We start from the raw sequence: 14,394 nt of genomic DNA, 5'->3' as shown, positions 1-14,394 counted from the left end.
TTTTAACTTAATGACATAACAGGTACTACAACGATTCCGTTCTGCGAGTTCGCTTTGGCTTCCGCTTTAAGACGTGTTGGACAAGGGCGTGGCTTTCGCGGTACGAATGGGCCGGGTTGGATGTGGGCGGGGTTGGATGTCCAACCCTGCCCTCCTGCAGGCTGCAGCCCGACATACTTGAAGAAATTAGCCGTGGTAGATAAAGATCCTGACTTGTCGCACGCAATCACAATGTAGCGAGTAACGGTAAGCGTCCGTTCAAATGTAGTGGAGTAAAGAGTACATATATTCAGTCACGAATGTAGTGGAGTAGAGAGTAAAAGTTGCTTATATTTTTGATACTCAGTACAAGTACAAAGTAGCCAAAAAAATACTTAAGTACAGTAACGAAGTCCATTTACTCAAGTACTTTACACCACTGCTAGTCAGACAGTATTGGATTACTGTCATAAACGCAGTGGGGCACAGAAAGATACCAGCACTCAAAGATTACCAGATACACACATGAAAGAACACAGAAATACTCCAAGTTATAGAATACCTCTATAGTTGTATTTCCCAATCCAGTCCTCGGGGACCCACAGGTGGTCCCAGGTTTTGCTCCCTCCCAGCTCCCTGCCAGACAGACCATAGTGCTACGGAAAGCTGGCAGGGAGCAAAAATGTGGACTTTCTGTGGGTTCCAAGAACCAGATTGGGAAACACTGCTTTGTAAAATACCAGAGGAGGCAGAATGAGACCCTGATTTGTGTTGATTTGCTTTGGACAGTGCGGGCCCTCCAGCAGCTGCGAAATGGACTGTGAAGTCAACAGCGACGTAAGCCTTTTGCTTTCTGTTGTTAAATCCATTGCCAAATAATACTGATTACACATGACATAGCAAGTGCACATATGAATCTGCAGGGACAAGAAAATAACTATTTATGTGACATAATGATGAGAGGTACTGCAGTTTGCAAATACGGGATTAGACAGTGTCAGTGAGCCTCGAGAAGAGCATGTAAACGGGATGGCGCCAACCGGCAGCAGAGTGAAGTGTGTCTGCCAATCTGGTGTGTAGGATTTGCTGTGCTACCTGATCGACGATGGCGGCTTCCTGATCATGTCAAACCAAAAAGATCATTGGAACAAGGTAAGCATGGATGGGACGGGTGTGGGGGAAATCAGCTCCCCGGGGCTCGCTGAATTTGTCATATAAGGGTTATAGAAATAATTACCAGCAAGTGATTGAAAATTGAATAACTGTCTGCCAACTGCAAAAAATGAAAAAGAAAAAAAAACTTAATTGTCTAATTTGTGTACGTATGAAATTTTACAGGATAGAGTGGTAGATGTGACAGACCCTCTTAGTCAAAGAAAAATTTCCTTGCTGTTCTTAAAGTGCCACCATGCCCATCTTTAAGCTCAAAATAAATAAATTGCAGGGCCCTGATGGCATCTTACCTATAGTTTTGAAAGAAATGAGGGATATTATTAGCCAACCTTTAACTTCACTATTCCAGAAATCATTATCTGCTGGTGTGGTACCTTCTGATTGGAAGCATGCTAATATAACGCACATATTCAAACAAGAGGATAGAAGTAATCCAGCAAACTATAGGTCAATCAGTTTAACTTGCATAACTGGAAAAGTAATGGAAGCTATAATCCAAGTGAAAATGGTAGATTACCTGGATTAAAATAACATTCTGAGGGATAGCCAACATGGATTTAGGAGAGGTAGATCCTGCTTAACTAATCTACTGGAGTTCTTTGAGGAAGCTACAAGATAAATTGATCACAAAAAGGCCTACGATGTGATCTACTTAGATTTCCAGAAAGCCTTTGATGTTGTCCCCCACAAACGGCTTTTGCTAAAGATCAAAGCTGCAGGGATTTTAGGAACTGTAGCAGCTTGGATTGAAAACTGGTTAACAGACAGGAAGCAGCGGGTAGTTATTAGAGGCACAATGTCACAGTGGGCCTGTGTTCATAGTGGGGTACCGCAGGGTTCAATTTTAGGACCACTATTGTTCCTAATTTACATGGGGCGAATAGCCTCCTCTCGTTTGTGAATTTCTTATGTTCTTAATGATATTGACACCAATACATACAATAAACTGATTAAATTTGCAGACGACACCAAGGTGGGTGGTGTAGCAGATACTGATCTAGCAGCACAGAGGCTACAATGGGATCTTGATTTAATTAGCGACTGGGCTGATACCTGGCAGATGGCAGATGAAATTTAACATAGATAAATGTAAGGTAATCCATGCAGGGAGCCGAAATATAAAGTACAGATATTTTATTTGTTCCACTGTAATAAAGGTAGCTGATTATGAGAAGGACCTCGGTGTGTATGTTGATGCTTCCATGTCCCACTCTCGGGGAGGGGAACAAGGCCCTGAACCTCAAGGGTGGGGAAGCAATAACAAAGGCCAATAGGATGTTGGGTTGCATCTCTAGGTGTGTGTAGTTTAAGTCAAGGGAGGTGATGCTACGACTAAATAATTCCTTGTTAAGACTCCACCTAGAAAATTGTCTGCAGGTTTGGTCACCATACCTTAAAAAGGACCTTGCTGCCTTGGAAAGGGTGCAACGGAGGGTTACAAGAATTATTCCTGGTCTTAGAGGAATGTCTTATGAGGAGAGGTTAGCTGAGCTGAATCTGTTTAACCTCGAGCAAAGGAGACTAAGGTGGGACATGATCCAGGTTTATAAGATTCTAACGGGTCTGGATGCTGTTCAGCCAAATGGCTATTTCAATATTAGTTAAAATAATAGAACTCGTGGCCATAAGTGGAAATTAGTGGGAGAACATTTTAAAATGAATTTGAGAAAGCACTTATTTACGTAGCGTGTAGTTAGAGTATGGAATAGTCTTCCTGCTAGTGTTGCACAAGCTAAAACCCTGAGTTCCTTTAAAACAGAGCAAAAAAGATTTTAACTCTGAGCTATTAGTTAAGTTCCCCCCAAACGAGCTTGATGGGCCGAATGGCCTCCTCTCGTTTTTAAATTTCTTATGTTCTTATGTTCAAACATTGGTATGTTTCCTTTGTCCAGGTCGGCATGTTTTTCAGCGAGGTGGACCCCTATCTGATGCACGCCCTCTACAATGCCTCCTTCTACACCCGCAGGCAGTCCTATAACTACCAGTCGATTTGTGAGACCCTGCCCAGCAGTAACACGGGCGCTGGGCCCAGAGGAGTGTTTGTGGTGAGTAGAGCAAAGCTGGTATTTCCAGGACCCTGTCTCTGCTGTTTTGAGAGCTCAGATGTCCTGTGGCCTATACAGGGCTTGCCTGCTGCTCCTTAAAAGGCAGCCTTTGACCTTGGCTTGTTCTTCTCCACGTTCCCGTCTGCAGCCGACTATCGTGGACTTCGTAAACCTAGCCTGGTGGACGTCGGCAGCTGCCTGGTAAGCATCGCGGGCAGAACAGGGACCATGGCTCTTGTGAGTTCAGACATATCAGTGTTAGAGATTCTTAATCAATAAAATGTTCTGTTCACCTCAATCTCTTAAGCCAATAACAGTAATACACTACTTAGCATCATTACACTGAATTTCCAACAAGAGTGGTGTGACTTTTGTTAGAGTTATGTGTGGCTTAGTCAGGAGGCGATCACAGTTATGGCTCAGCAACGGGAGCCTGAGGGAAAACAAAGTCACATTCAATAACAATAAGATAACCAATCCTAAAAACATAGGGGAAACTGGCGAGTAGAGGGTCACATTGCTAAAGCATTGTCACATTACCAACAATTGGTTGATTGGATAAGCCTATTCCTGTACCCTTCAGCATTAGAGAGGCCGTGCTGTTACCGGATCACCACGTGGTTGGAAATGGTTTCCGCTTCTTGTCCTTCTCTTCAGGTCCCTGTTTCAGCAGGTGCTCTATGGACTTGCGTACAACAGCTGGTTCATCACTGGTAGGTTCTCGTGGACTTCCGCCCTCTTGCCTAGCCATAAACATGCTACAAATTCCCTGAAACCCTGGACTGGATAGATGGTTGGAGGATAGATGGACGGTATTTTAAATTAAACATGTACAGTATGTTAACAATTGACATACTTGAATCATCAAATCAAGTTGAACCAAGTGCAAGTCATGTATTTTGTGGAATAATGCTAACAGTGAAAAAAGTAAAATAAAATAATTCATAAAATGTATACTTCTGTAAAAATGGAAGTGTATTTCATTAGCAGATACACTATATGGACAAAAGTATTGGGCCACGAGTACTTGGTACAGACATATCTCAAGACATTTTGTACAATGGACTCTGCTTTCAACTTTGTGGGAACAGTTTGGGGAATGCCCTTCTTTGTTCCAGCATGACTGTGCCCCAGTGCACAAAGCAAGGTCCATAAAGACATGGTGAGTTTGGTGTTGAAGAACTTGACTGGCGCACACAGAGCCCTGATCTCAACCCCATCAAGCCTCTTCCAGTCACACCGATTAACTGCCTATTGCCGGACCGTTGGAGAAGTGTCTTTGACAGGGTGGACAGTCCAGAGGAGTAAGCACCCCCCCAGCTGCACTGGCTGTGCTTCTCATCTGTGCCCCTCTCACTGTGCTCTTTTAGATGATGTGGAGGCAGAAGGTTTTGACTCCAGGGAGAGCAGCTGCATCACGATACAGACGCAGTACTATTTCACAAACATCAGCAGCTCCTACAACGTGCTGCAGGACTGCGTAAACTGCTCCAGGTTGGTCAGGGCGAATTGACGCATTAACATGCAGCGCATCAGGCATGCATTCATATGTAGGAGACAGGTAGTGTGAGCCATGCATGCTGTAAAATCTGTACTAGAGCTGACCATAATACGCAACGCCTGGAGAGCTACAGGAACACGTCTGTAGTGCAAAAAACACAAAAAACTTCTGCAAAGTAACCTTGATATATAGGCCTACATAGAAATTGCCAGTGCAGTGTTTGTCCTCAGTAACTCTTATGGAAATCCTAGGAATGCTCAGAGTTCAGAAATTGCACCCTCTCCAGAAAGGGTACGCAGCTGTAAACGTAGATGTGCCTCATGCCCTTGTTCTCTTCGCAGGCTCTTCCATGCTAAGAGGATAAATAACACCAACCTGCTGTTTGTGGTGGCGGAGATGCCCTGTGCCTCCTGTGACATAGACAAATTGACACATGTGGAGACAGAGTGTATCCTGTACATTTGCTACGGGGAACCTGCACGAGCGTGCTCAGGTTCCCCTCACATCCCAGACGTAGTTTTGGAGCAAAGTGTTACTGGTTATTTTGTGAGCCAGCAGACAACTGCAGGGAGACTGCATTGATTTTATAAAGTGTCTGCGAAGCACTTTATGGCAAAAAGCAAAATATTTAGACATCCGATTTATTTTAGAAGGAGGGGTAGAAGTAAAAGAAAGATTCGACTGGGATTTTGCTGATGTCTCTACTATTATATCAAAGATTCTGATTGTTTTTTTTCCAGAAGGGTGATGAATTGTCTCTACATCTACCTGACTGAGGCAAATGCTTACCTCATAGTTATTTGGTTAGTCACACAGCAAGTGGTCAGTCTGTCTGCTGGCTGAAAGGATATACCAAAAGTTGCTTTATGAGATGATAAGATGGTGTCTACATGTCTTCAGGTCATATTACTGTCAGCCTATGGATGTGTAGAATTATCAACAGGTGACTGGAGATGTGTTACCTTAACCTAACCTAACTTTTCAGTCAAGAAGATTGATCCATGTGAGGAAATTAGCACAGCACGATACCGGAAAGGACCTTCGACCTGCTTTGACTATAACATTGCGGTATAGCCTCATAATCATCCTCTTTCTTGCTGTTTACTATAGGGCAGTTGAAGCAATTACAAATGAAATGGTTATTTTTGATCACTATGTTTAAATATGCATGAATGAATTGTGTTTATTGGGTGTGTTTATTGGGTGTGTTTATTGGGTGTGTTTATTGGGTGTGTTACGGTAAAGATGTGGTGGCTGACCGCTCTGATACTGCTTTGCTTTTTGCAGGAAAACACTTCAGACTGCGGGCGGGGTCACTCTTTCCAGCCATCATTAGGAGTCATCATCTGTCTTCAGTTGCTTCTCTTTTGCCTGACAGCCTTCCCACATCTCCCATCCATACCCCTATCTTCCACCCTTTAACTTCATCAGCCTCCTTTTCCATTTCCTCCCTCCCCATCTTACCCCTTCTTTCATCTTTACTTCTCTTATTTTTCACCTTTGGTTCACCCCTTCTGATCCCTGCCAACGGTCCAATCTCCCTCCACTTATCACTGATGATGGGACTTCCAGTCACCCTCTTATGGAAGCCCTGAGTACTGTTTCCCATCATGCCTAGCGGCCTAGCGTCATGGGCAGTTGCTTGGCAATGGTTGCTGGGCTGTGTTTTGTGCAACCAGTCACTTTCATCCAAGGCAGGAGCTCTGTATTCTGTCAAAAGAAAGAAGAAACTAAACCATGACTAAAAGAAACGCCATCAAAAGACGCATTTTTGCAAAAAGAAAAAAAAAACAGGTGGATGCCCTCTTCAGTAACTCCTGCCAACATAGAAAAAGAAAAATTCCTCAACTGTTCAGGCTGGAGGAGGGGGCAACAGCAAGCATAAATCCTCTTCATTACTCATGGACCCTCCAGAGATTTACTGGACCCTGTCCCTTGCATTTAAGATAGGTCTTTGTACTATTCCGAATATAGCAACTGGAAAAGAAAAGCATTTAAAACACAATAACAACATGGAGAAATAAGTATACAAAACACTTCCATTTGTTATGGTTTTAAAGGGATGCCATCGGAAAGGGAAGCTATTAGATTATACTAGATAACTAAAAACACCCATTTATTTATGCACTATATCTACTTCTTGCCAAAATGAGATATACTTTTCTTGTGGTCTTATTTTTTATAGCCAAAATAGCAAGAGGAAACAGGTAAAAAATACACTAAGATTAAATAAATAGAGTAATTAAAATACAATAGCTCACATATCCGTAGACACTAATTGTCTCCAAAATATGATATCACCAGTATGGCTCGTCTGTAGTCCTACCCTACATGTTTGCAGGGGGCATCCTGTGCAGTGCAGATCTTGGTGTCTTTCAGATGCGACAACCAAGTCATCTCCAGCTTAGCCGAGTCCCTAGGATTGCTTTCATATTGGCTGGTTTAAAGAATACATTCAGCCACGAAATACCACGTTATCATGCTTTGTTTTTTAGACCTAAACTATTTATTTTAACGTAAGGGAGAACTTCAGCTTGCGGTCAGGCTGATAAGCCAAGCCAGTAGGTAATAGTGATGGCAATGTAATTTGAAGATGTCCAATAAATATCCATTGTCCTGGAATTTAAATGCTGTGGCATTAGATTCGGGGAGGGGGGTACTTTTTAAAAACTGACCTGCTATTAATCACATTAGTCATAGTTCACTCATCCTTTGTTCCAATCAGTCGTGCCAGAGTGCAAGCATCTTGTTGTGTAACCATGGTTGTAGAGTAACCTTTCGTACTTTCGCGGCCCATTGTGTGAGAGGCCGAGCAATTTGTGACCCTTTCCCAGTCCACTCAGCATACGGTCTGGACTGTAAATAAACCCAGGGCACAAACGTCTGAAACAGAAGGACTGCTGACTGGACACTCGTTTTTCATCTTTGTGTACTCCGTGGCCTTCAGAAAGTGCAGTCTCACTCACGTGTGTTCATGGGAATGTGGATGTCATGAATGCCCAAACCATGACAACTGACGCAACGAAACTCCTATTATAAAGGATATGAGTGTTTACTAATGGGAGATGGATCAAAGGAACTATTTAGAATACTGCCGTAGATGGGGATCTACAAGGAGTTTGGGTTTCGATCCATGAGGGAATGTGTGCTTTCAGAACAGAGTCTGTAATGTAACTCTGTTCTGGGGAATAAATACAGTGATATGTAGGTTTTTATTTTTAGTAGCAGAACAAATGCTGTCTACTCTGTCTACTGTCTAATTTCTTGTCAGATGTTAATACTGAAAAATATGGTGTTATAACTGATTTTTTTTTACCAGCTGTCATTTTCCAAAGTGTTTTCCATTACGGAGATGTTCCACATTCTTGTCTATTAATATCATAAACGTGTTCTGAAGAATGTCTCTACTATTATATCAAAGATTCTGATTGTTTTTTTCCAGAAGGGTGATGAATTGTCTCTACATCTACCTGACTGAGGCAAATGCTTACCTCATAGTTATTTGGTTAGTCATACAGCAAGTTGTCAGTCTGATAGTGTTGTTGGCTGACGTAGTATTATTAGTCAGTATTAACTGGCATAGATCATAGTTTAGACATAATTTTTAACCAAAATGGTTTAATTCCCTGGTTCTTGGTGAAGATAATTTAAATCAGTTTAAACTGGTTAAAATCAGTTCAGCACCCAAGCTTACTGATTTTTTTATCTTCTCGGTGATTAACAAAAACATACGTGTTTTTGTCACATGGACCAGTGTTCTGAATGAGTAAAATGAAATCATGCTCTCCAATATTTAAAAACTGCTTATGGACATAATAACAGCACTCTGTTGTTTTTCTTTGTAGCTGATTAACTAAGGGTTTCATTTGCCATAAAGTTTATAAATGTTTCTATTGCTGAATTATGAAGTGTTTCACCAACGATGGACAGTTTTGGCCCCATGCTTACTCTGTCGACATGGAACATAAGACCGCTGAAAAAGCTTGGTCATTGGACAGTTATCTACAACAGTAAACCAGACAATACTTTAAATTGTTTTCAGAAGTCCTACCTAGTGTTCTGAAAAGCTCAGTGAGATAGTTCCTTACCAGGTGTATGAGTCAGTATCATTTTCAATCCTGCCTTGCTAATGGTTCAGTTCGCTTGGCACCTGATCCTGACAGTAGATGCAAATGTGCTGTTTGGCTTTCTTCTGTTGCCATCTTTCTTGAGCTGTTTTGCCTGTTATACCCATGATTCAACCTGCTCCCCTTTTGGTTCTGTCACTTCTGGACTTTGCTACGGAGCGCGTGTCATAGTTCTTATAGCTGACATCTATGGCAGGTTTTCTCCAAGACAGAACTTTTAAGATGCACTGAAATCGTGAATATTGCTTTTCTCTAAGTATGTGGGTAAAGTTGTAAGTTCCCAGTAGTCTGAGGAAAAGCAAGCATGAGGATGATTATGTCTCTGTTGTTACAAAATGTCTCAGCAGCTATGGAGAACCCATTTAGACAAGTACAAAGTCATCAGTGTCATAGCAGAAGGACTGAAAGGCATTCTTTGTGACTTTCATGAAGGTGCAACATGCCTGTGAACTGGATTGTTTCTGGTACAGTTGTGTGTGTGTTTACCTGTATATTTGGGAGGGTGGACATGCACAAGAATCTGTGATGACAGCAGGCACTGTGCAGAAAGCAGATAAAAGCAAGAATGGCCCAAAGGCCAGAGCACATTGGGCACATTATGAGATACAGATCTGTATTGAATATTGTGAACTTGATGATCTGACAATTTCAGTAGTGTGCTTTCACTGTGTGAACGATGCATTTTCCCTCATTTCTTTGACCTTTATTTCACTCCGAAAGCTTTGAACACTCAGGTCACATCCTTCATTTTGTCTATCTCAGTGCTCTGTGCACAGCACTTAACCCTTTGAGTGCTTCTTATCATCGAATTTCCTCAGTATGACACTGGAAGAAGTATGATTTTCACACACTGGATACAATTGTGAACACCAGCTTCCTATGAAATCCATCTGTTAATGAAAGACTGAGAGATATTTCAGGACCACCTTTAATTATTTGTCAAATCAGTCTTTTTATTCTCAGTATCATTTTGTCATCTGGGCAGTTAAATGATATTCAAAAAAGCCTAAACTGTCTCCAGCTTTTCTTTCTTTGAAAGAAAAACTTGGATCAAAAGCCCCTGTATATTTTTCAGTGCTGATCGGTCGATTCCCAGATTGCGTTCTTTCCTCCCAAAGCTTAGCCAGTCAACGATGCAAACGTGGGGGATGTGAGCCCTGCAAAAGCAGTCCCACTCTGCAGTGCTTCACTTTCAGAATTGCTCTGCTTTTGTCACTTTAGGTCCTTTCAGTGTTGTTAACATAAGAGTGTATCTTTGTGGACCATTCCACTTCAAGGCTTCACCTCCAAGCACTGACCATGTAAAGCTATTAAATATGGAGGGTCAGTCAAGGCGGGGGCTGTCTTTACAGTGCCAGATGTAAACAAGCCAAGAACTCTGTTTCCCAGACCTGCTACCCAGCTCTTGTCAGCAAAGCTTGCTTCGCCTCATTGGGATTTAAAAGGAACCTGTGACTCAGCAATGTGGAGTCGACAGGACTGGATATTCTGTTGCAGTGTGTTAAGTGGCAGTGGATGTATTGTTGTGTATCCCAACTTAGAGGGCGTGGCAAGGGACATGGCTCTGTGGCCTGTGGTTTTCAAAAAAATTTACCTTAGCCAAAAGAAAATCATTTCGGCTGAAGGGGAGGGGTTTCTGTCGTGTGCCCCTCCCTCACCAACTGTGTTCCTTCACCATGTCTGTGTAGGTGCGTCTTCTATGGGAAAGCCTGTGACCACAACAAGTGTGTATGTGATTCTGTAGTCTGTAGTCTGGTGCTATGTGACGATGTTTGACAAATGTGGATTAAAAAAGAAAAACATTACAATGAAAAAATAATTCATCTTTAAGTGAGATTTTAAAAAAATTATATGCGGCTAATAATCATAAGTTTGGGGTCTGAATTGAAGCAAATACTTTTTTTCTTCTTTTTTTTGCTGCTGGTGACAATGTTTGCGAGAAAGATTCAGCTCCTTTTGTCCAAGAAGCTTTGTTTCATGTCGCTCCATTCTTTTGTACAGAAGAAACAAAAAAAGATGAAAAATTTGTAAAATATTGTGTCTGTGACTCCTTGTAAAATATTTTCAAATTGTTTATTACAGAGAATCAGTTATTAAATAATGTTCATATTTTTCACTTCACCTGTGTCTGGAGGTGTGTTTCATATAGTTTTTTTGTCCCTTTTTAACTGTGGCACAATGTTGATGATGTAACGATGATTTATTTTTTTTTTTTACTGTTTGCAGCTGTGTCAATGAAAAACCACCAATGAAACAAGATGACAGGAACAAAAGCCGTTGGTCTTAGTGGGAACAATGTTAAAAAATACATTTTAAATAAGATCCAGAAGATCTTGAGCTGGTTACATGTTCACTGGGCATATTCTAAGCGCGGATTTGACAGGGGCACAAGTGGCTTCTCCAGAATGATGACAATGTCTTTCATTATTCAGGGCATCAGAGAGCAGGTTACAGACGCCATGGACAACAAGCATTGTTTGATTTCATAATTAGAAAAAAACTAAGCATGCAATTTTAATATTAATGTTTTATTAAAGTGTTTTAGTTCACCTTCAGAACAGAGACACCTTGGTATCATAGAGACATGTCAGATTTCATTAGTGTGCCAATCATAAAAATCACATGGATTTTTAAACAAAATGATTACAAAAATACGAATCTACAAACTCTTTTTATTCACTGAAAGATAGTATACTTTTAGAAGAATTTACCAGTCAGATAGATGGGGTACTTCTTTCATGAATTCAATCATGAGAACTATTTCACTGGTGAATGATCTAAACTGTCTAGAGTATGCAAAAAGTCCAAGAGTATCTTGTGCCACTCTACAGGTTTGTCAAGGTAACAGGGGTGTCCTGCCCCTTCCATCACCACTACCTTGTGGTTAGCCAACTTCTTCAGGTTGTTCAGGGACACCTCACCCAGCTGTGTGTCCTGATCTCCATAGACAATCAAAGTAGGTGTCTGTAACAGAGTGGATTGGTGCCAAGATTAAAGATGATTCCCAAAATCAATAATACAGTGAAGCTCTGATATGATACGTAGAGAGAGAGCCAAAGCAAGATCAACTGCATAACAAGGTTTATGTTCAATTGAAAGCAATCAATGTAGTGTTTTTTACCAACATAGTTATGTTCAGACTCATGGGTTTTTACATAGCCAATACTAGAATACAAGGCCAAATACACATTTCCATTCCCTGTATTTCTAAAATATAAAATGTTATCTTCAAATTAAGGTGTGCATATGTTTCTTTTTCATTATAGATAAATACAGTTGTGTAACTACTTTCAACTTTACTTGTAATCAGCAGCCATCAACAAACTGAACATGAATTAATGATGACAGGTGCCAATAATCAGGGGTGGGACTTGAAAATTTTTGAGACTAGTCAACTGGGTTATTTCAGTGAAAATGCAGTAAACTAACTAGCCTGCAAGTGGGTGTTTGACTTTTTTGTACTTGACCTTCACCTAATTGCCTGTCTCAGTCGACTGGGCAAGCTTCATTTCCAGCCCTGCCAATAGTTAATTAATCCTGTAGTTTATATTTGCAAAATATAGTCAGGAGTCACGATGGTGGCTGCATTATACCACTAATTGTAAAAATCCACCCACTGCCAAGTTGCACTGCAAAGGCAAAATGACCTCAACTTTGCTTAATGGAGGCATTTTGTGGTCAAAACGAGCTTGATGGGCTGAATGGCCTCCTCTCGTTTGTAAATTTCTTATGTTCTTATGTAAATCTGGCAGTGGCTTGAAACTTATGTACAAAATCAGGCTCGTCACCCTTATGTGTGTGACCCTTAAGAGAACACAAAGAGCCAAACCTGCACACTCTGGTACTGTTCAGCAGTGAACTTCTCCGTGCAGATGGGTGCAATAGGAATGTAGGCCCCAAGAAGTGGGCCGTGCTGGAATAGGAAGGGCAGGGAGTACATGCCACTCAGGGAGGGGCTGACCACCACCACCGGACCCAGCTGCAGGGCCTCCACCACCTGCTTCAGAAAGCTCCCTGGGGCCAGTTCCCCAACAGCCGCTGGAGGAGTGGCTGCTTTGGAGTTTCCAAAACCTCAGAGGGGAAGAACAGAAAAATGACACCATTAGAGAATAAAAAACTGTCAGGTCATTAAAGAAGCTAATATTGTTGCTAGGATGAGTTTTGTTAAAATGGTACATTTTCTGATAATTTGTGATCTGGAAAAATCATCTCTACGTCTTGAATCTCTACTTGATACCATTCTAAATACAGTACATCAATGCCCCCTTGAACACAATATATAAAAGAAAAAATCAATATTAATTTTATGGGGCTTAATTGTACCATTTTGCCAGTTCCATTTTCACAATACTCACCCTACCTGTATATAAATACTGGTGTAAGAAAATCTTGTAATATCATGTGCGCTGTAACTGCATATTTGGCAAGTAAACACCCCTAAAACAAACAACAGGAGTACCGGGCAGATCGATAGCAACTGCGCGGAAGCCAGCTTTAGCGATGACCTCCAGGGTGCCGATGCTGAGCCAGTTCTGTGATGAGAAGCGGATTCCGTGCAGCAGGAGGACGGTCATTCGGCAGGCAGGCCCGGGGGGCTCCGCCTGCCGGTAAAACAGCGGCTCCCCACCGCCTTCCAGCGATGTGCATCCGTCAGTTAGCTTCACCGCAGACATGCTGCCCTGCAATCAACGTGCGGCAGGTGACGACTCGTCCTAAAAACACGGAGGCTCCCGAAAGATAATCTCTGTCCAAGTTTACGCTCATGGAATTAGTCTGCTTGGCATTCCAGATGTATCATTTAAAAATCACAATATTAATGTTAACTTTAGTATTTCCTCCAAGCCACACCCCTAACTTTTTTGTACAACCGAATTAATAAGCATTAATACATTCAAATATGCCGTTTTACCAGTGAATATATAATAGTAAATACAGTAAATGCATTAGATAAATGATGCCAGTAATATGCATGATCCAATGCTAGTCCTACAGCATACTACTCTTACACATATCGATCTTGAGATCAAAGTCCTCTGGATTTTTCTTCCTTGGTTTAACTGTTGGTCAGTGGACGACGAAGTCACGTATGTCGTTGATTTCGGTTTCTCATGACTCACCGCAACACTCTTATTAGATACGTTATGGAAGATTAACGAACTGAGGAATTATCACACTTTTCCTCGTCTGTTTTTTCCACCGCGAAGAAGTTTCACTTCTGCCGGATCCGTCTCGCCCTGAAGCGTGATACTGACCCCTGCTGGGGAAGCATGAGAACTTAGGGATTACGAAACTGAGCACCGCACATTGTGGAGTAACAACCAGCATCATCATTAATGTTGCTCGTTGAAATGTTCACTTATAGAATTTCTGCTTTGTTACATTTAAATAGAAATATTACACACTCACATGGGGCATCAATCATAAGTTTGTTCTAGGTATGCAGTATTCCGTTTCGGGTGTAATCTGTATTTTTTCCCCGTACTTCTTCAGTCTTTGCCAACCAAGCATTGAGAAATATCCGGTAAACTTGCAATGGAAAACAGCGGGCAGGCTTTGATAGTAAGCGAAC

The 14,394-nt window shown here is 41.6% G+C and overlaps 2 protein-coding genes across 5 annotated transcripts in view; one reads left to right on the top strand and one right to left on the bottom strand.

The window, feature by feature from the left end:
- Positions 1-10,946, top strand: part of cacna2d2a (calcium channel, voltage-dependent, alpha 2/delta subunit 2a) — a 261,328-nt gene extending 250,382 nt beyond the window's left edge. For all 3 annotated transcript variants that reach the window (XM_023821052.2, XM_023821053.2, XM_023821051.2), the window contains 9 exons: positions 769-816; positions 1,060-1,131; positions 3,045-3,197; positions 3,346-3,398; positions 3,855-3,910; positions 4,568-4,691; positions 5,040-5,146; positions 5,684-5,766; positions 5,986-10,946. In XM_023821052.2, the coding sequence (XP_023676820.1) occupies positions 769-816; positions 1,060-1,131; positions 3,045-3,197; positions 3,346-3,398; positions 3,855-3,910; positions 4,568-4,691; positions 5,040-5,146; positions 5,684-5,766; positions 5,986-6,120 (831 nt within the window). In that variant the 3' untranslated portion in view covers positions 6,121-10,946. The remainder of the gene's footprint in view (positions 1-768; positions 817-1,059; positions 1,132-3,044; positions 3,198-3,345; positions 3,399-3,854; positions 3,911-4,567; positions 4,692-5,039; positions 5,147-5,683; positions 5,767-5,985) is intronic.
- Positions 10,947-11,334: 388 nt separating this feature from the next.
- On the bottom strand, positions 11,335-14,360 carry abhd14b (abhydrolase domain containing 14B). Of its 2 annotated transcripts, none has more exons than XM_023821055.2 (5): positions 14,232-14,360; positions 13,832-14,079; positions 13,285-13,504; positions 12,655-12,896; positions 11,335-11,789 (listed from the first exon to the last, which is right to left on the bottom strand). In XM_023821055.2, exons 3-5 carry the CDS (start codon positions 13,496-13,498, stop codon positions 11,583-11,585), a joined length of 663 nt encoding a protein of 220 aa, XP_023676823.1. In that variant the 5' UTR covers positions 13,499-13,504; positions 13,832-14,079; positions 14,232-14,360; the 3' UTR covers positions 11,335-11,582. The 2 variants fall into 2 exon arrangements, with proteins under 2 accessions (XP_023676823.1, XP_023676826.1); XM_023821058.2 differs by having other exon boundaries at positions 13,943-14,079; positions 14,232-14,359.
- Between the last annotated feature and the right edge of the window lie 34 nt (positions 14,361-14,394).

This window comes from Paramormyrops kingsleyae, chromosome 6 (assembly GCF_048594095.1).
Source record: "Paramormyrops kingsleyae isolate MSU_618 chromosome 6, PKINGS_0.4, whole genome shotgun sequence".
Lineage (NCBI taxonomy): Eukaryota > Metazoa > Chordata > Actinopteri > Osteoglossiformes > Mormyridae > Paramormyrops > Paramormyrops kingsleyae.
Note: the sequence above shows the minus strand (reverse complement) of the source record. Positions and strands in the feature narration are given on the sequence as shown.